Source organism: Ochotona curzoniae, unplaced genomic scaffold (assembly GCF_017591425.1).
Source record: "Ochotona curzoniae isolate NIBS_2020 unplaced genomic scaffold, NIBS_Ocur_1.0 scaffold_274, whole genome shotgun sequence".
Classification (NCBI taxonomy): domain Eukaryota; kingdom Metazoa; phylum Chordata; class Mammalia; order Lagomorpha; family Ochotonidae; genus Ochotona; species Ochotona curzoniae.
This window is the reverse complement of record NW_024467101.1, coordinates 605,786-631,195: the sequence shown is the minus strand read 5'-3', so window position 1 is coordinate 631,195 and position 25,410 is coordinate 605,786. Positions and strand designations below refer to the sequence as shown.

At 40.8% G+C, this 25,410-nt stretch overlaps 2 protein-coding genes and 2 pseudogenes across 2 annotated transcripts; 2 read left to right on the top strand and 2 right to left on the bottom strand.

Moving 5' to 3' along the window:
• The first annotated feature begins 5,604 nt into the window (after positions 1–5,604).
• LOC121171812 (putative gustatory receptor clone PTE01) lies at positions 5,605–6,654 on the top strand. The gene has a single exon (XM_041003543.1). It carries the CDS (start codon positions 5,704–5,706, stop codon positions 6,652–6,654), a length of 951 nt encoding a protein of 316 aa, XP_040859477.1. The 5' UTR covers positions 5,605–5,703.
• A 5,566-nt stretch (positions 6,655–12,220) lies between these two features.
• On the bottom strand, positions 12,221–13,145 carry LOC121171811 (annotated as a pseudogene).
• Positions 13,146–17,292: 4,147 nt separating this feature from the next.
• Positions 17,293–18,228, bottom strand: LOC121171810 (olfactory receptor 7A10-like). Its single transcript, XM_041003542.1, has one exon. It carries the CDS (start codon positions 18,226–18,228, stop codon positions 17,293–17,295), a length of 936 nt encoding a protein of 311 aa, XP_040859476.1.
• A 6,460-nt stretch (positions 18,229–24,688) lies between these two features.
• Positions 24,689–25,410, top strand: LOC121171809 (annotated as a pseudogene).

Here is a 25,410-nt window from a genome sequence, read left to right as displayed (position 1 = left end):
AACTGCAATCTTGGATTCTACTTTTACTGCAGAAACTTGCATAATTTGAACGATGGACCTCAGAGGCACCTGGGCTAACATTCTCAAGTTCTAATTAAATCTCTTATGATGAGGGAGACAAAGGACTTTATTGCTTTGGCTCCAGAGATGGTGCAATTAGGAAATCTGTCCATGGCACTAATTGTTTCTGAGCTGTTGAGTGGGTTGTCATTATCAGAGTGTGTCCCTTCATATCTGAAGTTGATTACTAGCTGATAGAATTGCCTTGATAAGGACTGACGCGACAATGAATGATCACAAAATAGATTATAAAAAGAACAGAATACAACTTAGTTTTTCACTATTATTGATAATTTATCATTGGCAGTTGCCCTTCTTAAAAAGTATTTATGTTATACATAGTGAACCCCTTTCACATATTTTAGAATACTGAATTAGATGCACATAGAATTACAGACACTTTCTCCTGCCTGCGATCTCAACACATCTTACATTTTCCTGCATGATTTTTGAATATATTTTTAATACATATTCTCTAATTCATTGGGGTCTTCTGACTTTCAATTAAAATATCTTCTGGCCTGGTGTAGTAATTTCCTATTTGTTATTTTTTTATTTTTAAAAGATGTATTTATTTTTATTTAAAAGGTAGATTTTTACAGAGACAGGAGGGAAGCAAAGACAGAGATCTTCCATCTGTTGGTTCATTCCCGAAAAGGTTACAATGGCCAGAGCAGGGCCAGCCAGAAGCCAGGAGCCAGGATCTTCATCTGGGACTTCTACTTGGGTGCAGCGCACGAGGACCTGAGCCATCATCCACTGCTGTCTTTCCAGGGGTATCTGTAGGGAAGTAAATTGAAGTTAAGCAGCCAGAACTCAACTGGCCCCCATATTGGGCTCCGGGGCTGAAGGGCAGGCCCAACATAGAATGATTTTTAACAGCCACTAATAATTCTCAGCTAAGCCCATTAATTCACTCACAAAACTATTATTTTAACACTGTTTTTTTTTGGTATTATTCAGAAATCTGCTTTAAAAAGTAACTTTTAATATAAATTAACTGTTTTGTAAATACCTCCTTCTCTTACAAAGAAGAGGCTATACTAACCACAGTATTCTGCACCTTGTTACTGTTTTTTTTTTTTTTTTAACAATGTTTCCAGAGAGCAAGCTCCAGCAGAATATGTCTACATCATCCTTATTTCTTTCAACAGCTGCAAGGTAAGCACTCCATTAGAATATATATCAGTTGATTAAATTGGTACCTTATTCACAAAGTTGTTTCCAGATATCTGCTGGTACAAGCACTGACTTATAACTTAATGTTAATTCTGCACATTATGCTGTACCTTTGGGGTGGGTTAGTGGGACTGCTGGGACCACAAATAAATGCAGATATTATTTTTCCAGATAGCACCAAATTCCTTTGTGTAACTGTTTAGACCACTCTGTGTTCATTCTATGAGCCCTGTCAACAAAATGTATTGCCAGATTTTTACACTTTGCAAATGATATGTTAGAAATGGTGTTTTAGTATCACTTCTCTTCACACGAGAAAACTGAATATCATATGTTACAGATTTTTTTTTTTCTTATTAGCTTCTTGTTTACAGTTTTTGTCAATTTTTACTTAGGTTTCTGGACTTTTATTCTTCTGAACTTTAGAAACATCCATTACATAAGCTCTGTATCAGATAAAATTTGCTAAAATTTCCATGTTTGTCAACTTTTTACTTTAAATTTTATAAAGTAAACTAAACAAAAATTATATATTCAGATATTAATGTTTTCCCTTGACTTTTCTGGTCTTCCAACCAAAGTTAGAAAAGTTACCCCTAACCCCAGGATATAGAAACTCACTTTTTTGCTTTGTTACTCATGAAACTTTTTTTTTAAATCATAACTATTTCTGACCTTTTTAAAATTTAATTTTCTCTTCATCCACACATATACCCAGTTGTCTCAACGACACAAAAATAAATTTTTATCAATACCATAGTTCTGAATTAGAACCATAAAATAAAGATAAAATAAAGCTTCTGGAAGAAAATTTAAGGGTACTTCATAACAATTTGATGTAACAATTTTTCTTAAACAAAATATCGAAAGCACTACTTATAAAGGAATTATCCCACTGCTACTTTTAATAATTTCCATGCTTCCCAAGCTTAAAACCAACCACAACCTTTTCCCATTTTTTCAGACTGAAAAAAGTCTATTTTTCCTTTCGTTACAACCTGTGCAATCTTAGGTCTGTTCTAACTCAGATTTCTAATTTACAAACTGTAGCTGTGAAATCTAACCTCACATTTAAAAGGAGCATTTTAATACAAAGAACTGCCTATTATACAGATAATGACTAACAAAACCCATTTTATTTCAAGAGTCAAATATCAAGATGGGTTGAGTCTCAGAATCCTTGCCTATCTCTGTAAGTTGGCACTCTCAAGCCCTACCAGCAAATAAGGAAGGGAAGAGAGTGCTCTGCCTTACCTGGCCCTAGAAACTGGCATCCTTGAGCCCTGACAGCAGCCCACAGATTGGCAGACTGCTGCTGAGGGTTCTGATGCTGTAATATCAGCTCTGTTACAGTTCTTTCTCCAAGTGAATGGGTGGCTCGCATGGCTCTGACACGGCCTTCTCCCTCCGCCAGTTGGCAGTTTACAAGTGTTCCCAGTTTCCTTTGCATTGGACGGCTCAGTGCGCTCTGGTTCAAACTAGCTATACCTTTCCCTCCACTTAATGGTTTTAAGTAGAGTGGCAAATCCTCAACACATTTCTTTGCAACCTCATAGTGTTTATTCTCACCTAAATTACTTAACTTTATCGACTGATGATCTGGTACCTGGGCTCCAACTAACTGGAGAAGTGCAAAGTTGACAGGAAGCACATCAATGCCTGTGTTAATGGCAGTCTGGTCAAACGGACAAGCTTTTCGGTGAAGTTTATTCAGGCAGGTCTTGCAAACAGTGTGTGAACAACCTAAACTGATGGGTTTGTGCACATTCTCATCAAATTCATTATAGCAGATTGGACAGGACAGAAACTCTGTCCATTGAGCTGCTTGCATAGGCACTGTGGAAGCTGGATGCTCAGGTTAGCAGTGTAGCAGATCATTATTTTGTTGTGTAGTGTTTTGTAAGCTGAGGGGGCCCGGGCGGGGTCCGCTAAGCGCTGCTCCGGGAAGCCCCGCAGAGGTGCGGCTCAGCGACGGCTTCAGGGCCTCAAACTCCATCAGGAGCTCACAGGGACAGCCCCATGGGCTGCGAAGGAAGCGACGGGGCCTCCTCCGGATCCTCCTATTTGTTATAACAAGATCTTTGGCTTCTGTCCTTATATGAGACTTTAAATGCTCATAAAAAGTGGAATGAATTATTTGCTCATTTTGGTGGCAAATAGCCTTTGAAAATGCATACATAACCGTTTCAAAATATATACTTTTCACATAGTATGGGAAAAAAACAACTTTGCATTAAAGAATATTTATACTGAAAGGATTCAAGAATATTACATGTTTTCAAAATTCCTTTGATGCATAATATACCCTTGTATAAGAATATGATACCTGTTTGGAGAATGACTCTTAGATCCTGTACCTTGCAGCACACTGAAGCAGTCCTCTCTCCAGGTTGTTAATTATAGAAGGGCAACTTCGTTGAACCCCAATATTTGTCCAATAACATGTGATGTTCCCACACTTGGTGGTTTCCTGTCTGCATTGCAGGTCCTCTGGGCCTCTACAGCATTACGGTTGTTTGTGATTGCTCCAACATGACGGATTCTGTATTAAACACCAATTAAAAAAAAAAAACCCTCCTCATTAGCAAGATATTTCTGATCTAAGCCTCATCTTGATGCTGTATTTGTCTTAGACCATTAAACAAATAATGCTGCATTTGTTTTACATTTGTCTTTATTCATTCTACATCCGGTATAGAATACAACCACAGGGAGGTGCAGTGACTCTCACATGCTGGTTCAATCGTGAGTGAATGACCTCAACAAAAGTGCTGAAATCCATACTTGCTTCTCAGGCAGTTGCTATCTGCCAGAGACAAATGGAAATATCCCATATTAATGACATATTTAGTCATTTATCCTGAGCTGTCGTTTCTAGATATGTCAGTGTTTTACTTGAATGTATATCTATTTTTAAAGATTTTTTTTATAGCAAATTCAGATACATAGAGAGAAAGAGAGACAGAGAGGAAGATTTTCATCCATTCATTCACTCCTCATGGGGCTAAAATTGCCAGGCCTAAGTCAATCTGAAGCCAGGAGCCAGGAGCCTCTTCAGTGTCTCCCACCTGGGTACAGGGTTCCAAGGCTTTGGGCCGTCCTTGACTGCTTTCCCAGGCCACAAACTGGGAGCTGAATGGGAAGCAGAGCTGGCTGGATTACAACCAGCACCCCATGTGGAATCCCGGTGGATGCAAGGCAAGGGCTTTAGCCCTTAGTCTACCACACCAGGCTCTGAATGTATATTTTAAAAGCATGTGGCTGATAATGATTTTTTAGATTAGGGCAGAAAATGTTAATGACTTAATAAGTAAATTGGCACAAGTATCAAATTCTACACCTCAACTATATTTTATACACATATCTTATAGAATTGTCTTATTGTCAAGGAAAAGTCATTTTGGACTTTCATGTACCTCACTACGTAGGACGCAAAGATCAGTTACTCCTCACTAACTAATATATGGAAGATTTCTCAGCGCACTCCTCCTAAAACTGTTCTGCTCCTTAAGCCTTAATATATGGCTTATTTGAGTTATAACCCTGTTTGGAATAACCTAAAATTCACAAAGTTCAGTAAAATCTTGCTTGAATACTATAAATAGCTAAATATATATATGGGAAAAAAAGACATGAGACAGTTGAATAGTACTCTACAGTCGTTTTAAGGTTTACAACAGTTGGTTATGTATAAACTAAAATTGAGATGTCAATAATGTAGTTACAGGATGTAGTTAAGAACTTGCATTTTCTACACATTCGTCATTCAGTACCGTGTTAGTTAACTTCTTGATGTTGTAAATCCCATTTTATTTACTGTTGTTGATGTTGCATTGTGGCTTTTCATTTGAGGGGATGATATTGCGCTATCTCTACTTTCAGATCAAAGATGGACTCCCAATGCAATTTTTAAATTTATCTTGACAATAAAGTGTGGACTTTCTGCATGGCCCAGGCCCACAATGATGGAATTATTACTGTTTGTGAACTGTACTACTGTAATAATATAGAGGAAATCAATGGGTGGGGTAGGAGTAAAGGAAAATATATGAGCCCATTGAACTATGTTATAAAATAAAATAATAAAATCGAAAATATAAAAATACTTTATTGTGACAGGAAAGAAGGCACAATGCCAAACTATCATTAAAAAAAGAATGAATTAAATGAAGCTTCTCTCAGGTGAATCAATTTAGGGGCAAAATATGCATCATATAACAATTGTGACTTTCAAAATTCCATCCCCACAAAAACGTCTCTAACCTTCTTTTCCATTTTATAGCATTTCTATCAGAAAGCTTAGTGATATCTTTGTGTTAAAAACATGGAAAGATGAGCTAACTATGTATGTAATGCTATTTAATTTCTTATCTATTTTATTTAGCCAACACTGCTTTCTTTCCAAAAAGCAATTCAGGTTATATTGAAAGCCAAAATTTCACACGTGTCCTAGAATTCCAACTTATGGGCTTCTCCAAGGATCCAGAGCTGCAGCCTGTACTCCTGGGATTGTTCCTCTCCATGTACCTGGTCTCAGTGCTTGGGAACATGCTCATCATCTTGGCTGTCACCTCAGACTCCCAACTGCACACACCCATGTACTTCTTCCTCTGCAGCCTGTCCTTGGCTGATGTGGGTCTCACCTCTACCACAGTTCCCAAGTTGATCATTGCCATCCTCACCCACAGCACAGTCATCTCCTATGCAGGTTGCCTGACTCAGATGTCTTTCTCCATCATCTTTGGATGCATGGATGATTTGATGCTTACAGTAATGGCATATGACCGGTTTGTTGCCATCTGCCACCCCCTGCATTACCAGGTCATCATGAACCCTCATTGCTGTGGTTTCCTAGTTGCAGTGTCTTTTTTAGCAAGCCTTTTGGATTCCCTACTACAATTTTTAATGGTTTTAGAAGTTACCTGCTTCAAAACTTTGGAAATTTCTAGCTTCTTTTGTGACCCTTCTCAGCTTCTCAACCTCACCTGCATAACCACCTTCACGAATGACATGCTGATTTATTTTGTTGGGTTTGTATATGGCTTCATTCCTTTCTCAGGGATTCTTTACTCCTACTATAAAATTGTCTCTTCCATTCTGAGGGTCCCATCTCCAGAGGGGAGGCATAAAGCCTTTTCCACCTGTGGCTCTCATCTCACAGTGGTTTGCTTATTTTATGGAACAGTCTTTGGGGTGTATCTGAACTCAGCTTTCTCAATATCTACTAGGAAGGGTGCAGTGGTCTCAGTGACATATGCAGTGGTTACTCCCATGCTCAACCCCTTTATCTACAGCCTGAGGAACAGGGACATCAAGAGGGCCATGTGCAGGGTCCTCAGCAAAGCAGTATCATTTAGTCTCTGTGTCCTCCACGTGAACCGCAGATTGGACAACCCAGCAACGCAAAGCATGTAGACAGGAGAATCTCACTTTGTTCACCAATCTACATATGAGACTCTCATGATTTTCTTTCATCTCCAGATTTTTTGACTGATTATTGCCTCTTTTTGGCTTTCTGTTGTAAGGGCTATTAAATGACTGTGCATATAGGGTTCTATTTATTTCTCCAGGTTCTTTTTCCTTCCTAATTCAAGATTTCAAGAGAACAATGTCAATATGAAAGTTGATTACTGGTGGGAGAGAGCATGTCTGGGATAATGGGTTTTTAGGATTCAAATTAAGGAACTTAAAGGGATTTAATAACTATAATAAAAATGTTAATATGAAATGTAACACAGGAAATGCATTGTGGAGAAAAAATTGGACTCTTTTATTACCTCTCAATTTTATTTTATTTTTTTTTTTTTACACGTTAAATCAAGGCAAACATGTGGTATCTAATCTTTTGGGATTCACTCATTTCCCTTAGCATTATAGTTTCCAGTTGTGCCCATTTAGCCACAAAGAACTGCATTTTGTTTTTTTTAATAGCTGAGTAGTATTCCATGGAGTAGATGAACCAAAGCTTTCTTATCCAATCTTCTGCTGATGGGCATTTTGGTTGCTTCCATGTTTTTGCAATTACTGATTGTGCTGCAATGAACATAGGGATGCATGTTGGTTTGTCGTAAAACAGGTGTTTTGGATATATTCCTAGGAGTGCTATTGCTGGGTCATATGGTATGCAGATTTTGAGTTGTTTGAGTGTTCTCCAGACTGATTTCCATAGAGGCTGTACCAATTTGCAGCTCCACCAGCAGTGGAGTAGGGTTCCCTTTCCCACGCATCCTCGCCAGCAGGCGTCGTTGGTGTTCTTGTTTATGTGGGCCAATCTTGCTGGTGTTAGGTGGTACCTCATCGATGTTTTAATTTGGATTTCCCTTATTGCTAGGGAGCTGGAACATTTTTTCATATGTTTGTTTGCCATTTGGATTTGTTCCTTTGTGAAATGTTTGCCCATTTCCCGTGCCCATTTCTTGAGTGGCTTGTTCGTTTTGGTTTTTTGGTTGTTTTGAAGTTCTTTGTATATCCTGGAAATTAGCCCCCTATCGCCTATATCGTGTGCAAAGATCTTCTCCCACTCTGTGGGTTGCTTTTTTACTTTGTTGATTGTTTCCCTTGCTGTACAGAAGCTTCTTAGTTTGATGAGGTCCCATTTGTTTATTCTGTTCTCAACTGCTATTGCTTTTGGTGTCCTTCTTAGAAATTGGGACCTACTCCTAGGTCTTGCAGGGTATTTCCTACATTTTCTTGCAAGAGTTTGAAGGTTTCTGGATGTAGGTTTAGGTCTTTTATCCATGTAGATTGGATCTTGGTGTATGGTGATAGATGTGGGTCTATCTTTTTGTTTCTACAGGCTATCAGCCAGTTGTCCCAACAACATTTACTAAAGAGGCCTTCCCACTTGCTTGAGTTGTCATTGGTCTTTTTGTCAAAGATTAATTGGTTGTATTTGTGTGGGTTCCCTTTTGGAGCTTCTATTCTATTCCATTGATCTTCCTTTCTGTCTTTGTGCCAGTACCAGGCTGCTTTGATAACCACTGCTCTATAGTATGTCCAGAGGTCCGGGATTGTGATTCCCCCTGCTAACTTCTTATTTTTCAGGATGGTTCTAGCTATTCGTGGTTTTTTGTGTTTCCAGATGAACTTTTGAATCATTGTATCCAGTTCCGTGAAGAATGTTTTGGGCAATTTGATTGGAATTGCATTGAAAATGTATATTGCTTGTGGCAGTATAGACATTTTAATGATATTGATTTTGCCTATCCAGGAGCACGGGATGTTGTTCCATCTTTTGAGGTTTTGTTCAATTTCCTTTTTAAATAGTTTGTAGTTTTCTTCGAATAGGTCTCCTACGCTTTTGGTTAGATTTATTCCCAAATACTTCATACTTCTCTCAGCTATTTTGAATGGTATCCTGTTGGTTAGATTTTCTTCCATCTTGGTGTTATTTGCGTACACTATGGCTGTTGATTTTCGTTCGTTAATTTTGTACCCCGCCACTCTGCCAAACTCTCGTATAAGTTCTAGCAGTTTCTGTATTGAGTCTCCTGGTTTTTCTATGTATAGGATTATGTCATCTGCATATAGTGAAAGCTTGACTTCTTCGTTTCCTATACGTATGCCTTTGATTTCTTTTTCTTGTCTTATGGCCTCTGCAAGTACCTCTAGGACTATGTTGAATAGCAGTGGTGTACCTCTCAATTTTAAATTTCAAATTAGTCTGAGGTGTAAAAAAAAGATACATAATAAATAAAATTATTATATGAAAAGCCAAAATACTTGATTTATTTTTTGACAGTCTGCTATGCAATACTCCAGTAAAAGTTTCAATTTTAATATTGTATTCCTGTTATTGAGGGAGGAAGTGTTTGAGAGGGGTTCAGGCTTTGAGACTGGGGGTAACTGCAGCTCCCCGCAGTGTGGCAGCTGTGGGGGCTGTCCCCACTGGACTGTAAACAGTATTGGGGACTCAGGCCAAAGCCACTGGTAGAAGGCAGTGACTAAGTTCTTGGCTTTGGGAAACTAGTGCACCAAGTAGTGCCAGGCTCTGCCTGCTGGCCTGAGGCAGCAAACTCTGGGGATTTGGGGATATGTAATTGCTGTCTAGGGATACCCATGAATAAGGCCAGCGTTAGTGTAAGTGAGAGATGAAATATGGGTGATTCCCAGTAACAGGGTCATGAAACTTTCTGGCAAGCATGGGGACTGAGACCTGGTGGTTTGGAGGGGAGAGTCCAAAAGATCAATTCGGGCCAGATTGATCCTGAGATGGGCTGTTAGCATAGAGCATCACTGACTGCCACACACCAGTCCACACCAAAGCTATGGATGGGGACCTGTTTAGCAGGGATAGGTACCATTACCCATCTGGGTGGTGGGATAGTGGACTGGTCACATTTGTCAGGGTCAAGACACTAACCAGTGTGCGAGAGGACTTGGTCCAGGGGATAGACTCTGTAGGGGAAGTAAGGACACAACCCTGTGGAACTACAAGTCCAGCAGGTTAGCTCCTGAGCTGGGGTGGCAATGGGCTAAGTTAGGAGTGACCAAGCCACCTGCCATCACTTATAGGTAAAGGAACCGATGGCAATCTGGGCAGGTCAAGGCAGCACCACCCGAAGGTGCATCCTACACTGGGATGTGGGGTCAGCTGAGCCGCAACTGGAATGAGGCCGACTGGGTGGGGCCATGCAAACCTTAACTCACAAAAAAGAACAAAAATCAGGATGGAACACATGTTATTCTGACCTAGGCTCTTACACCAACTTGTCTGCATAAGGCAGGGATACCATATCACAGCATCGAAGGCAAAGGCTGAAACAGTTGAGGGGCTAAGCCAACTGGGTCAAAGCACCCACTGGCACACCTGCAATCTAGGGCTGGGAATAGATTCAGTGGAGGAGCTCTGAGAGTACACCCTTGCTTGGCTATGATTCCCATGGGAGGGAGCAAGGGCTAGAGTAGGGGCTGCATTAAGTCTGGATATGAAACCAGTCTGGACTAGGGCTGGGCACACCAAACAGGGCTAGATGCCAACACCATTTGGTGCTCTGGAGAACCTGGGTAGATGTAGGAAAGACTAGGCTAGGTCTCTGACCCTACTGAGCCATCTGTGAGCAGTGTGTGGGTATGGACAAACCTTGGAAGTGTATGAAACATCCAACACCAAGAAATGGAATGGATTCAAGGCCAGCAATGAGGGCTGGCCCATGGAACTACCAGTATGTACAATATCTGTCACAGAGAGAGGTTCTGAAGAAGGAGCTTGGGAAACCCCTTTGTTAGTACACAGTCCCTGCAGTTGAGCACAGAACTATGATAAGGAGCAACCCAAAACGGGACAAAGAAAGATGACCACCATCATACGTATCGCATAGTTTGGGGGCAGACCAGGTTGAACCCATTCACATTACCCACTGGTGAATCCAAACACCAACATAGAGTGTGGACCAGGCCAAATTTGGTTGCAACACATGCCAGGTCACATTAAGCAATGCCAAGGTGAGGTGAGCCATACCAGATGTGGTTGCAGTGCCCAAACAATACACATGAGAACTGGGGATGAGGAGGCAAAGCTGGCAGGAGAATGTGGTCTCCCCTGCTGGACAACCACTCCCACTGGAGAGCATGGGTTGGGATGGGAGCAGACCAGAACAGGCAGGGCTGCAACACCTGTGGGCCTCATGTGAGCTAGATTAGGGAAGGGCCAGATTGGGCTGACTGTTCTGACTGGTGCAAGCAAAAATTACAGTGGGTGAGGGTTGGTTGGCCTTTGACACATCATCAGCTGGCAGAGGCTGGCACTAGGGGCTAATTTTGTTAAGTTAAATGCCAGAACCACCTGGAGAGTGCATAATCCGGAAGTTGGAGTGGCCTAGTAAGGAGATAGTGGGCACCACCCTCATGTGAAACCACTCCCACTGGAGAGCACAGTATGTGTATGGGCTGGATAGTAGGTTGGGTTGAACTAGGCTTCATGCCCAATGACAAATACCAGAGCTAAATGCGATGTGGGACAGACTGAATAAGCCTGTGGTACATACTGTCCTGCATGGGAACCAGGGTAGGGAGCAGGTCTGTTGGGGTTTATGGGGAGTTGCCCCAACTAGGCTGCAGCTTCCACTGGTTAGCATCAGGACCAAGTATGAAGTGGGTTGGATAAAGTTGGACTGTAACACCCATTGGTTCAAGTGGAAGACAGGGCTGGAAACAGAAATGACCCAGCAATTGCAACGACCAGCATGTGCATAAGCTGATTACGGTGAAGGACTGTGCCGGACACTGTACTAGCAAACTCACGCAAGAATCAGGGTGGGATCATCTCTGATGAAGTTTCTTTGGAGATCACTCCAACTGAACTGCTATTCTCAGAACCCTAATCATGAAGAACCTGTGTCAGCCAGTGGATTGTGAATAGATTTCATCATGATGGGAATGGCAAGATTGTAACAAATCAAAACTGTTGAAATATAGAAACTGTTTGAGCAGGACTCTTGGAGTGTGCCTCACATTTGGGACCTGGGTGGGATGTGTGGGAGGCTGGGTTGGACTTTTCCCTTTGTTTCTCCTTTGACCCTAAATACAGGGAAAAAATGATACTAGTGTGGAAACAATGGTATTATCCACTTTCCTGTATCCCTTCACCCTTTGTACCTGAATCAACTAAGTGAGATTATTTAACAAAAAATAAATTATATTATTTTTAAAATATTTTATGGATATAATTTGTACAGGCTTAATGTATCTCCTAAGTAAAATTCTAAAATATCAGTCCTAATTCAATGGTGGTCTTCTCTTGCTTTAGTTTTTCTACAATGTTATTTACACTTTTAAATTGATCTACCAGTTTACATCTAATGCAATGCAATGGGTCATTCATCCGCAATGTACCCTCAGAGGAATTAATCATTAATAAAACAATGCGAGCTGACAGGAAGTTCTGCTTTCTCCTCTGATAAATGCATCACATTGTCTGACCCCGAAGCCTGAGGCATGATGTCACTGACACTGCTCATACCAAACACTGTGGGTTCCACTATCATTTATGGAACAACAGTCTTTTCAAAGCCTTCTTCATATCTATGTTCCTCAGGCTGTAGATGAGGGAGTTCAACATGGGGGTGACCATGGTGTACATCACTGAGGCTTCTGCAGTAGAGGCTGAATTTGGGGCAGTGTTGGCACTGAGGTACATACCTATGATTGTACCATAAAATAGGGAGATGATCAAAGAATGAGAGGCACAGGTGGAAAGGCTTTATACTTTCCCTGAGCTGATGAGATGGCACAGATGGAAGAGGGAATCTTAGAGTAAGAGTACAGGATCCCAGACAGGAGACCAACCCCTAAAAGCACAGTTGCAAAGTCCATTATGAGGTCATTGAGAAAGGTGTCAGAAGAGGCTCTGTGGACCACCTGATTCAACTCACAGAAAAAATGAGGGATTTCCTGGTGTATGCAGAAGCTCAGTCTCAGCACTCCTAAGCTGTTAAACAAGCAATACAGGACAGTGATGGTCCAGTACACAAGAAGGAGCTGCACACAGAGCGGGAATTCATGATGACTGTGTAGTGCAGGGGGTGGCCAATGGCTACAAACCGGTCATAGGCCATCACTGCCAGAAGAAAGTTATCTAATGCTCCAAAGTTTATGAAGCAGAACAGCTGAGTGATGCAGCCTGCATAGCTGATAGCTTGACTCTGTGTCTGGACGTTCACCAGCATCTTGGGGACGGTGGTGGAGATGAAGCAGATGTCAAAGAAGGACAAGTTGGCAAGGAAGAAGAACATGGGCATGTGGAGGTGGTTGTCTGAGTGGATGGCCATGATAATGAGTAGATTCCCAATCACATAGATCACATACATGGAGAGGAGCAGCCTGAATGTAATAGGCTGCAGTGCTGGGTCCTCTGAGAATCCCAGAAGAATGAATTCTGAAAGCTGAGTTTGGTTGCTCAGCTTCATGTGGTGGATATTACTGTCAGGAAGAAGTAGCTGAACCTGATACATATTCATAAAAAACAGATGTAAACAACACTGCAGAAATCCCAAATTTATGCTGTCCGATTCAGAACTTCAATTTAGAGTTGGTTTGGTGCTAATTTTGGTCCTTCCCAGTGGGATCACTGACCAAAAATTGCTTTGTACCCTCAATTCTTCCCTACATCATCAAATGCTTCTCAACTATAATAAGGTATTCTTTGACCACTTGGGTAATATGTATCCATCAGAGGTTAAAAAATCACCATTGATTTTCCAACTGACTGTATAAACCAAATATCAGGAGAAGAAGCTGTATAAAATGTGTGATTTCATGCATCTTATGAGATGAAGAGATTCAGTTCTGATTGTGAAATAAAGTGATATTCTGGCACATTATGGAAGTCCAAGCAGAAGTGCTATGATTTTGAGCAGATGACTCAATCATGTTAAGCAAAGAGGAATCACAAAGGATTTCAGATGATCAGAAGGACTCAACATGGAGTAGATCGGAAATATATATGAAACTGACTTACTAACTCTCTGTTTGCAGACTGAAATTTTTGTAGATTTAATATGCATAGGTATGGAACCCAAGGATGAGTTAGAGATTTTGACAACAAAAACTGGAAGCTTTGACACATCCTCTTACTTTCTACTAACGGTCCATCAAAGGATCTTACAAATGTAGCTAAAAGCTTCAATTATTTTTGTGCATACATTTTGCAAAGAAGAGTTGTTCAAATGTTGATGACCCCTCATAAGTTTGAATTAGGATATATTTTTGCATGAGACATTTGGGGCATACCACGCTACACTGTAAATATATTTTTCACTGTACTGAAATAAGTACAGTGTGCTTATTAGGTATGCTCAAAGAACTCCATGACAGAAAGCAAGCTGACAACAATGGTCAATATTTGTTGGTATGAAGACAGTAAAGATAGGAATAAAACTCTCTCACCTGACACCACACCAGGGTAGCAATGAAATTAGGGAAAAAAATGAGAATGGTAGGAAAACCCTGAGTGTATCCAACACACAGCTTATGTAATAACTGTCAAGCAGGTGTCTTTTGATAGAGCTGTTCTTACTGTCTAGTTAAGATAACATTGAGTTACGTGAGAGTGAAGTGAGAGAAGACAGAAGACCCTGAGACCTGAGTGTTTCAGCAGCTTCTATCAGGATTTCCAGGAAACATTTCCCCTCTCCTGGCCCTTTCCTGTTGATACTGGAACAGTCAGTTACTGCAACTCTTCACTCCTGGAAAGAGCAGGGTGTTGACTCAGTCTGCAGAGGCTGTTCCTGGGCCAGGGGTTGTATTCACCACTATGTTTCTTTTCACTAAAATCTAATATGAACTCATTCCAGCATGAGTCTACCACATATAAAATTCACTCTCTGCTTTCTCCAGATTCCCCAATGTGCAAAGGTGGCTATATGTACTCGAGGGAACTTTCACCACTCATTGTCTACTAGAATTGATCTTTTCTTGCCCTCATTTCTTCATTAGCAATGTTTATTGCCATAGTATATCCAACATTTCCCTCCCCTTGAAAATCACTGACCAATGCATTCAATACTTAAGCATAGCAGTCACAACCCTAGACCTATCCCAGGGTTTGGCTAGGTTAGTTCAGCTTTTGGTTAAACCCCAGGGAAAGTTGTCTGTGTCCACAGTCTGAGATCCCTTCTCAAGTGTCTACCAAGCTCACCTGCATCACCTCTCCATGACTAAAATGTCTGTATGGATGCTCAGTTTCCTTCCTTGATGGTGGATGCTGCAGACTGAAGCTCTGTCCCAGGCACAGAGGAGGGAAGAAGGGAAATTCCGGCTCCTGATCAGTCTCAGGACCCCAAATGCAACAAGTAGTCTGCTTCTAGCCCAAGGTTGCACAATCTATATGACCACAGCAGAGGAGGAGTCCTTACAGCTCCTGGCACCTGCTCATTAGGCTGCTCCCTGACCTCTAAGCACCTGCTGGTACCTGGGACTATAGCCTGGGCAAGAAAGCAGGTGTTTCTCAAGACCATGATGCACCCAGGTGAATCCTCTTTCTCTTTCTCCTGCTTTGTGGCAATCACAATTAGCTGCCATTTATTTCCTCACCTTTAAAAAAATTCTTTTTTACACAACCTGTTCCTTAAAGACAAATATGATGGTTTTCCCCTAAGATGTTGTAGTTAAAGCTTAGTACAAAAATAATGTAGATATGGAAAAGGCTGGGCCAGGTGGCATGGCCTAGCGGCTAAAGTCCTCACCTTGAACGCGCCAGGATCCCATATGGGCGCTGGTTCTAATCCCAGCAGCTCCACTTCCCATCCAGCACCCTGCTTGTGGGCTGGGAAAGCAGTCCAGGACGGCCCAAAGCTTTGGGAACCTGCACCCGCGTGGGAGACCCGGAAGAGGCTCCTGGCTTCGGATCGGCATAGCATCAGCCGTTGCGCTCACTTGGGGAGTGAATCATTGGAAGAATGATCTTCCTCTCTGTCTCTCCTCCTCTGTGTATATCTGACTTTTCAATAAATGAATATATCTTAAAAAAAAAAGAAATGGAAAAGGCATCTTGAGATTTGATTGTTTACTTTTGGGAAACTTGACTTCTCTATTTTTTACTTGTTGCATATAAAGGTTGGTTGTATGTTAAGCCTGTGGCTACTTGTATAATACTATACTATCCAATTTTTTTTATTTTAAATATTAAATTTAGTTTATTTATCTTATTTTATGGAAAGCTCTGTAATACTCCCTTAACCCCTGACAAATTCATGCCTTCAGATATTTAACCACATGGATTTCACACAAAGTTTACACTATGGGCTTATTTGTGCTACTGCTTAACAAGTAGCTTGCATTGGAATATGGTAGAGATAACATATTGTCCTACCAGACGTAAGAAGAATTCTCAGAACCACAATGAAGAAACAGGCATTTTCACAAAAGTTCTATCCCTGCACTGAGGAAATCAACGTTGCCTCAAGTGAGTTGATGGGAATATTCTTATGATTTTTTAAAAAAATTAAATTTCTTAAATATCTACAGATAGAAAGAGAACAGGTTTCAGGACTTTTATAAATAAAATTCAAAGAAATTAGTCATACCTCCCTGCTTCAATATCCCCTTTCTTCCTTTTCTTCTACAACTTTATGCAGTAAAGTAGTTTCAATATTTTAATCATAGTGTTAATGTCAAGTAAAAATCAGAGTGACTCCTGTGCAGGAGTATTGACAAAAAATACAATAACAAAATCACAAGATTCCAGGTCCATTCTTACATATCTTGTTTTCATGTGTGCATTATATATGAACTATCATATATAAGAAAAAGCATAAAATATGTGTTTTTTGTTCTGGTTGGAATAAAAAAATCAAAATTTTACTATAGTGATTCTTAAATGTATCTTAACTAAAAAATGAACTATTGAGCTATTAAGGAGAACATTGACTAGAGTCATAAGGTGTTATTTGATTAGAAACTATATCATGAGAACTATGGACACTTCAATTCCACAATTACCATCGTGCATTTCACAGAATATGCGTAAGACTATGCTAACAAAGATTCCCATCAACAGAGCATGTGGTATACATAAATGGAATAACACACAGCCATCAAAAGAATGAAATCTTATTTTCTGCATTAAATATGGTGCAACTGGGTACCGAAGGCATACCGAAAAAGGCCATTCCAAAAGCAAATATAAGTGGTACTTCGATAGAATTTAAAATACATGAATTCATTATAAAAATGTGTAGTCACTTTAAAAATAAGCATGCAATTAAAAGTCATATAGCCCATTAACTGCCCACATTGGCTCACATTTTCCATGGAATTGTTGAGTTCCCTTGAATTTCTGAAACAAGACTTACAATAAAAATGGGAAAAAGGAAAAATCAGAAAGATATTGTTGACATACCAGACAAAAAACATTGCAATGCGGTGGGTCATTAATTTGCAGTGTGCCCAGAGGAATGGATCCTACTACTACTACTACTACTAATAATAATAGAAACAAAACAGGGAACAGACTAAGCAAGCTCTGCTTCCTCCTCTGATAAATTCGTCATAATATTTATCATTGAGGTTTGAGACATGAAGTCCCTGATGCTGCTCAGCCCTAATACAGTTGGTTTAACTAAATTTTATGAACAGCAGTCTTTTCAGAGCTCTCTTCATGTCTGTGTTCCTCAGGCTGTAGATGAAGGGGTTCAGCATGGGGGTGACCACTGTGTACATCAGCGAGGCTGCTGCAGAAGAGGCTGAACTTGGGTCAGTGCTGGCACTAACGTACACTCCTATGAAGGTGCCATAAAACAGGGAGATGGTCAAGAGATGAGAGGCACAGGTGGAAAAGGCTTTATACTTTCCCTGAGCTGATGAGATAGCACAAATGGAAGAGGCGATCTTGGAGTAGGAGTACAGGATCCCAGATAGGGGACCCCCTGCCAGCAGCACAGTTGCAGTATACATCATGAAGTCATTGAGAAAGGTGTCAGAACAGGCTCCGTGGATCACCTGATTCAACTCACAGAAAACGTGAGGGATTTCAACATGCGTACAGAAGCTCAGAGTCAGGACCAGTAAGCAATGAATAATGCCATTCAGGACAGTGATGGTCCAGCACACCAGAACGAGCTTCACACAGAGCTGGGAGGTCATGATGACTGTGTAGTGCAGGGGATGACAGATGGCCACAAACCGGTCATAGGCCATCACGGTCAAAAGAAAATCATCCAGACCTCCAAATAGCATAAGGAAGAACATCTGTGTGATGCAGCCTGCATAGCTGATGGCTTGGCTCTGTGTCTGGATATTCACCAGCATCTTGGGGATGCTGGTAGAGGTGAAGCCTACATCTGCTAATGACAGCTTAGCAAGGAAGAAGTACATGGGCGTGTGGAGGTTGGTGTCAGAGAGGATGGCTAGGACAATGAGCAGGTTCCCACTGACAGTGACCAGGTACATGGAGAGGAAGAGCCCAAAGATGAGAGGCTGCAGGCTTGGGTCCTCTGAGAATCCCAGGAGAATGAATGCTGAAAGCTGTTCAGTTTGGTTTCTCACTTTCATGTGGTTCAGGTCACAATCAGGAATATGCAGTTGCACCTGAAGCATATTCATACAAAGAGAAAGTGAATATCAGAGTGCAAATCCGAAACTGATGCATTCCTATTTAGAATGTACCTCCTACATTTGGAGATGGCTCAGGTCCCATTTTGTCCCTTTCCCAGTGAAATCACTGAACAAGAATTCCTTAACTCTCTCAGGCCTTCCCTAAAACATCAACTACATCTCACATTTAATAAGATATTTTTTGACCACTTAGAAATTTTTATTCATTAGTGTATACCAACTCACTATACATTTTCCAAATCAATGCATGAAGAAATAAGCAGGAGTTGAAATGATGTATAATATGTGGTTTTCTGTATATTATAAGATACTGGGATGCAATTCTGCTTATTACAGATAAAATGATCTTTAGTGAAATGCAACTGGAGGCAGAAGTGTGTCACTATGAGTAAATAGTTGAATGAGCTATACAGGAGGAATCATAAAGGATGTCAAATGAGAACAACTGAATGTGGAGAACGTTAGAAATACTTGTAAAGGACTTATTAAGACTCCGTGTGCAGAATCATATTTTTTGTAGATTTTAATTGCAGTGGATTTGCAACTCAGAATGAGTTTGTGATTTGCAATCTTTCATTAGTTCTCTTAAATTTTACTGAAAAGGTATATCAAAATGTCTCAAAATGCAGCTAGCAGATTTACTCATGTTTGTATATGTGTTTTGCAAAATAGTTATCTAAATTTTGATTACCCTGCACAAGTATGGATTAAAATACTTTTTCACGAGATGTTTTGGACCATAATATACTTACCTTTAAATGCACATTCTTTTTTTGCATTGAAGAACACTCCAAGTACATATCAAAGAACTGAATGGCAGAAAAAGCAATCTGTGTATGTAAAATGATAATAAAGACAGGAATAAAACTCTCTCACCAGAGCACACCAGGAAAGCATGAAATTGCAGAGAAATGGAAGTGACTGGAAGCCTTGAGAGTATCCAACTCTCAGATGATGCAATATCTGTCAGGCAGGTGTCTTTGATAGAGCCCGTCTTACTGTGTCATTAACATTGATTCATCTGAGAACACAGTGTGAGAGCAGAGAGAAGATTGTTAGACATTTATGTTGCAGTGGCTGCTCTTATTAGGATTTCCATCCACACATTTCTCCTACCAGGGCCTTTCCTTTCAGTACAGGTACAGTCAGTCATAAAGCAAAGGAGGAGAGTTTTGACTCAGTTTACAGAGGCTGTTCCAGGACCAGGGGGTTGTCATTTCCCTCCTCTAATTAATTTTGAATGGGGAACAACCAATCTCTCACTGCCTGGATGTCCGTACACTGCACTACATGTCCGTCCACTAAGAAAATTTCTTCTCTCCCCCGGAACGTAAAATGCTGCAAAGCTGGCTCCATGCACTCCAGGCAGTTGAAGCCTCTCATTGTCTCTGAGAGATTATCGTTTTTCCCCTCATTTCTTCATTAGCACTGACCATTGCCCTAGGAGATCCAACATTTTTTGCCATGATAATCACTAGCATTTGTATTCAGTGGTTAATTACATGATGAAGAACTCCGGAATTGTCTGGTGTGTTAGCTCAGCTCCTGGGTGACTCTGTGGCCATAGCCTGAAACCACTCCTGCTGTGTTCAGATACCCCTCTTGGGAATGGTGGATGGTGGATGCTGGAGCCTGACGCTTGGTCCCAGATACAGCAGAAGGAGGGAAGCTCTGGTCCCTGAACCAGACTCAGACCCCAAATGCAGAAACCAGGGTGATTCACCCAAGGCAACAAGCAGGCTGCTTCTAACCCAAGGTTGCACAGTCTGAGAGACTGCAGCAGAGGATCTATTTATAGCTGCTGGCACGTGCTCATTAGGCAGCTACCTGACCTCTAAGCATCTGCTGGCCCCAAAAGTCTATAGCCATGATGGGAAGCTGTTTTCTTGCAGGTGTTTTCCAAGAGACAATGACGGACTCAGGTGAATCTTTTTCTGTTTCTCCTGCTCTGGGGCAATCACAAATAATTGCCATTTAGCACCTCACTTTAAAATGTTTTGCTCAGTGAGACAAGCCATTTCTCCTAAGGTAATTATCATGTGTTTCCCATAATATGTCATAGTTAACGTTGAATGCAAAAATTATGTAGAAATGGAAAGAGCATCTTGAGATTTGATTATTGTTTCTTCTCCTGGGAAACTGATTTCTTTAAGTTTTGCTTGTTGAATATCATGGTTAGTTGTATGCTACGCCTGTGGCTATTGGCAAATTCTGATTCTAGCCAATTATTTTATTTTAAAATATTAAATTTCTTTTTATTTGTAATTATTTTATGAAAAATTAAGTGATGCTCTTATTAGTCCCTGAGAAGTATATCTTAACACGTGGGTTCCACATTGCTTACCTGATGGGTTTATTTGTGCTACTGCTTAACAAGTAACTTGCATTGAAATATGAAAGGGAGAATATAAATGGATCAATGATGAAATAAAATGTCATCTCGAACAACTGATCAACCAGTTTCAGAAAGTCTATCCATTTCTCCTGGTTTTCCTCAATTAGGTATCATACTTCTGGATTTCCTTCCTTTTTGTAATAAACAAATTGCATAAAAACTTGACTCTCAGAAAGTTAAATTTATTTTAGGCCCTAACTGTAACTCAAATGATGAAGAAGGTCAAAGGAAATCAAAGAATACTGGTACACACCCAACAGTGTTTAAATCCCACTGTTGTAGAAAGTTTTGCCTTCTGTTTTATATTTGTTTCATAGATTTTCTCATTTTGTTCCTGTGTTGACTTTTTTTATGACTTTTCATTTAAGGAAAAGCACAATAGCTGTATATTAGAGACTATCATACTGAAATATGAAGCTGCAATGAAAGATGGACTCCCAATGGAACTGTTAAATGTGTCTTGAAAATAGGATGCTGGTGCTAAATATAAAAATGAAAATAGGCATGAGACAGTTGAATAGCACCCTGTAACCATTTTAAACATTTGAAAGCATGACAGACACAAGGAGAGAGTGAGTGCCTCTATTCACTCCAATATCCAGGTCTGGCCAGACTGAAATCAGGAGAAAGGGAGTCCAACTGGGTCTCCCATTTGGAGGACAGGGATCTAAGCACCAAGGTCAGCTTCTGTTGCTTTTCCAGGAGCCAGGAACTCCATCTGGGTCTCACATGTGCATGGCAAGGATGTATGGACTGGGGTCAACTTCTGCTGCCTTTCCAGGTGCCAGGATCTCCATCTGGGTCTCCCATGGAGCTGAACAGTGGGGTCAGCTTCTGCTGCCTTCCCAGGTGCATCCCCAGAGCTGGATCTGCAGCAGAGCAGCTGAGACTCAAACTGCAGCTGTGATAATGGACACCAGCCTTGTCAGAGGTGCTTAGCTTCTTACAGACACCACAGTTCAGGTCTCTGAGTTTTCTGATCCTCTTTAACAGTACGTGCAGTGTGGACAAATGCAGTGTTTCTGCAGCTAGAGAGACACCTGTGCCAGAACTTATGAAAGCTTTCAAACTTTGCTATCTAAATTGTAACACTATCTTGTTTTGGAATTAATGTTGTCTTGAATACTCTGTTTTAGTGTCCTCACTTTATGTTTGTTGTCATGAACCCTCCATGATGCGAGGTAATATCCATGATGTAAAGAAAGAACATCATATATGCATAGAATTTCTACATATGAAGAGAATATTATATATTTGAAAATCTGTTGAATCTCAAAATATTTTAAATTAATATTTTTAAACAAACAAAAATTGTAAGGAATTAAAAATACACATACTATCTAAATGCCTATTATTATTCAAAACAATCAATTATGACCTTGAATCTTCTCTATGCCAGAATATTCCATGTCATATATTTTGTGATCAGATAGTCACTGATTTAAATCTATGTTTATGTTACACTATTGCTATGCAATCCATGTAGGAGATTTACTTTTGTTTAAAACATTTTTTGATGATCTTAATGATGTGATTTCTTCTCCGGTTCTTGCTCTTTCCTTACTTCAAATCTGTTTCTACGTTATGTAGTACTGTTCCCTGGACCACGTCATGATTGATACAGAAATAAAGCAAGTAAGGCAGCTACTCACTTAACCCTTGCATGAACAAAGCAAAGACATCGCATACCTAAATAAATGCCTTTGACATAATGAATGTCTTGAGGGACACATCCCATGGAGAATGTTATTTCATGTAAAATCAAGGAATGGCTACTTTTGTAAATGTGTGTGCATGACAGAACGTGTGTAGGTTGGGCAAAGCTGAGAACTAAGATGAGAGAATGCTCAATGGGGTTATAAGACAAGAGAGAGACTCAGAAAAATGGAATACTAAATATGACATATTTCAAAGGGAAAATGAAGACCTTCCCTCATCAGCCATGAGACCTCATAGAAATCGACTGTCAAATAATAAGCAATAGATATAAGAAAATAATTGTGGTTGACACAAAAAACCCAAGCCAAGTTATGATGTTCTTTGTGTGTTGACTTTGGTGAATGGCTGGTTTATTCTCTTTGCTCATGTAGTAGCATTCAATCTGCATGTTTCTCAATGCCTTGAGGATATCATCACATTGTTCTATTTGATCCCAACCTGCTGTATCTCTTTATTTTTTTTTTAATGCTGGATATCAAGAAGATATAATTGGACCAGGCAAGTTGCCAAGACCAGTGAAAGCTCTAATGATCTCTCTGAGGAGCTCCCTGATCCTGTCAGATCCCCCCGTTGGGAACATTCCTATTTATTAGGGATGTTAAAAAAAAAAAAAAAGAAAAGAAACCTTCCAGCCCAGGTAAGCTAATGGACATATAGAAATGTAGCCAGCAGGGGAGTCACAAGCTGAAGTTATGGGTACCATCCACACTCCATAGGGACAGTTAGTGTGATGGTGACAGCCCCACAGAGCTCCTCTCCAGTGATGTGATGGAATGGGTAGAGTGTTCATGCCACATGAAGGAGACCATGGCATTCACTACATTTCTCAGGGGCTTGAAGGAGACGGTAGAAAAGCAGGAGTAAGACACAGTGTGAATTTCCACTAACTTTCTAACGTTCCCACATGCCTTGTGTGCACATAAATATTATTATGTGTGTGTGTCTGTTTGTATGTACATCATTTGTGGAGGTGGTTAGCAGTAACAGTGACAGAAAATGGGCACCTCACCACATAGTCTCCAGCTTGCACTGGTTCAAGGTCATGATTATTGTCTTTCTCATGCTGAAAAATCCAAACTGTGCTTTGAATGCTGACAGTTTCACAAGGTTGTGACGTTTCTCACTTGTGGGCATTTTGAAGTGACTCATGGACCCTAGGGGTTATGCAATCCCCAACTACCAATACATTCTGCTAAAACACAGTTTTCGGGATCTTCCGTCTTTTCAGTGTATTGTTGACATTATGATACTTTTAAGTTCAAATAGGCATATTATAAATCAAGACCACCTGTGTCCTCAAATGTCACACATAATACAGTAGCTAGAACACACAAGCACAGGTGGACATAGAGTAGTACCCTTTCCACTTCAAGAAAGGTCTTTGTAGCTCATCAGAAAAAAGATCAAATGCAGTGACACTGGACAGAAGGACTTCCTCCATCTTGAAGTGTCAGGGGGATGAGCCTACCTCCTGCCTTAATATTCTCTCATCCGTGTCAACATTCCCCTATTGCTCATTCCTGTTGTGAAAGTCTTCCACAGTTGTCTTAATCACCTGAAATGAGCCCCTTCACAGGGTATCTGCCTGGCCCGAATCTATTGCCAGACACACTATTTCCAAGACAAGGTTGTGCACCTGCTTTATGTTCCTTAAGATCCTAACTTTTGTTCAAATGACACATTGTTTGCTGGGTTTTTCTGACCTGATACATGAGTAGTACAGCCTTATTTATTTCCCATGGCTTAAAGCTTGTTGCTCTCCTCCAAATATACACGAGCATGATGTGATTTATTGCATGATTTCTCTTTGCTTATATTCTGTCTTCAGGATTAAGGACATATGGGTCTCAGGTTTGCTCACACATTGTTGAAACGGTGCCAGGAACATGATGAGTGGTCAATATTCATTCTCTCAAGTCTATGAATGGAACGCATACCTGCAGGTGCACAGTTTCACAAGGAAATGCGGCTCATCAGAGAGGAATTCTTCATCAGAAGGAGCAGAGGGATGTTGGAGGGATCCATTTATCAAAATGATGATGTTTCTGCAAGGCATCCAGCACTCAACTCTGTCCTATTCTATCTCCAATAGGTAGTCACATTGTCAACATGGAACCAATTAACCATACATGGGTTGTGAAATTCCTTCTCCTGGGACTTTCAGAGAACCCAGTAGTGCAGCCTCTCATCTTTGGACTTTTCCTTTCCTTCTACCTGGTCACTGTAAGTGGGAACCTGCTCATTTTTTTGTCCATCCTTTCAGACCCACACCTCCACATTCCCATGTACTTCTTCCTCGCAAACCTGTCCTTGGTGGACATCTGCTTCACCTCCACCACCATCCCCAAGATGCTGGCAAACATCCAATCGCAGAGCCAAGCCATCAGCTATGCAGGCTGCATCACACAGATGTTCTTCATAATTGTTATATCACTGGACAACTTTCTGCTGGCCATGATGGCCTGTGATTGGTTTATGGCCATCTGTCACCCCCTGCACTACACAGTCATCGTGAATCTCCGGCTCCGTGAGCAGCTCGTTCTGTTCTGCTGGACCATCAGACTGCTTTGTTGCACAGCTTACTGGTGCTGAGGCTGAGCTTCTGCACACATCTAGCAATCCACCACTTTTTTTGTGAGGTGTTTCAGGTGGCCCACAGAGTCTGTTCTGACACCTTTCTCAATGACCTCATGACGTATCTTGCAGATGAGCTGTTGACAGGAGGTCCTCTGACTGGGATCCTATACTCCTATTCCAAGATTGCCTCCTTCATCCATGCCATCTCATCAGCTCAGGGCAGATGTGCCCCTTACATCTCGTTTTTTTCCTTACTTTATGGCACAAGTGTGTATGTTAGTTCTTCTATTAGCCATAATTCACATTCAACTGCCACAGCCTCGGTGATGTACACAGTGGTCACTCCCATGCTGAACCCCTTCATCTACAGCATGAGAAGTGGAGACATGAAGAAGGCTCTGAAAAGATTTTTGCTGTGTAAACTGTAG

What these genes read in the sequence shown, in the direction of transcription:
- LOC121171812 (XM_041003543.1), top strand. Translation starts at nt 5,704, where the DNA reads ATGGGCTTCTCCAAGGATCCAGAGCTGCAGCCTGTACTCCTGGGATTG.
- LOC121171810 (XM_041003542.1), bottom strand. Translation starts at nt 18,228, where the DNA reads ATGAAAGTGAGAAACCAAACTGAACAGCTTTCAGCATTCATTCTCCTG.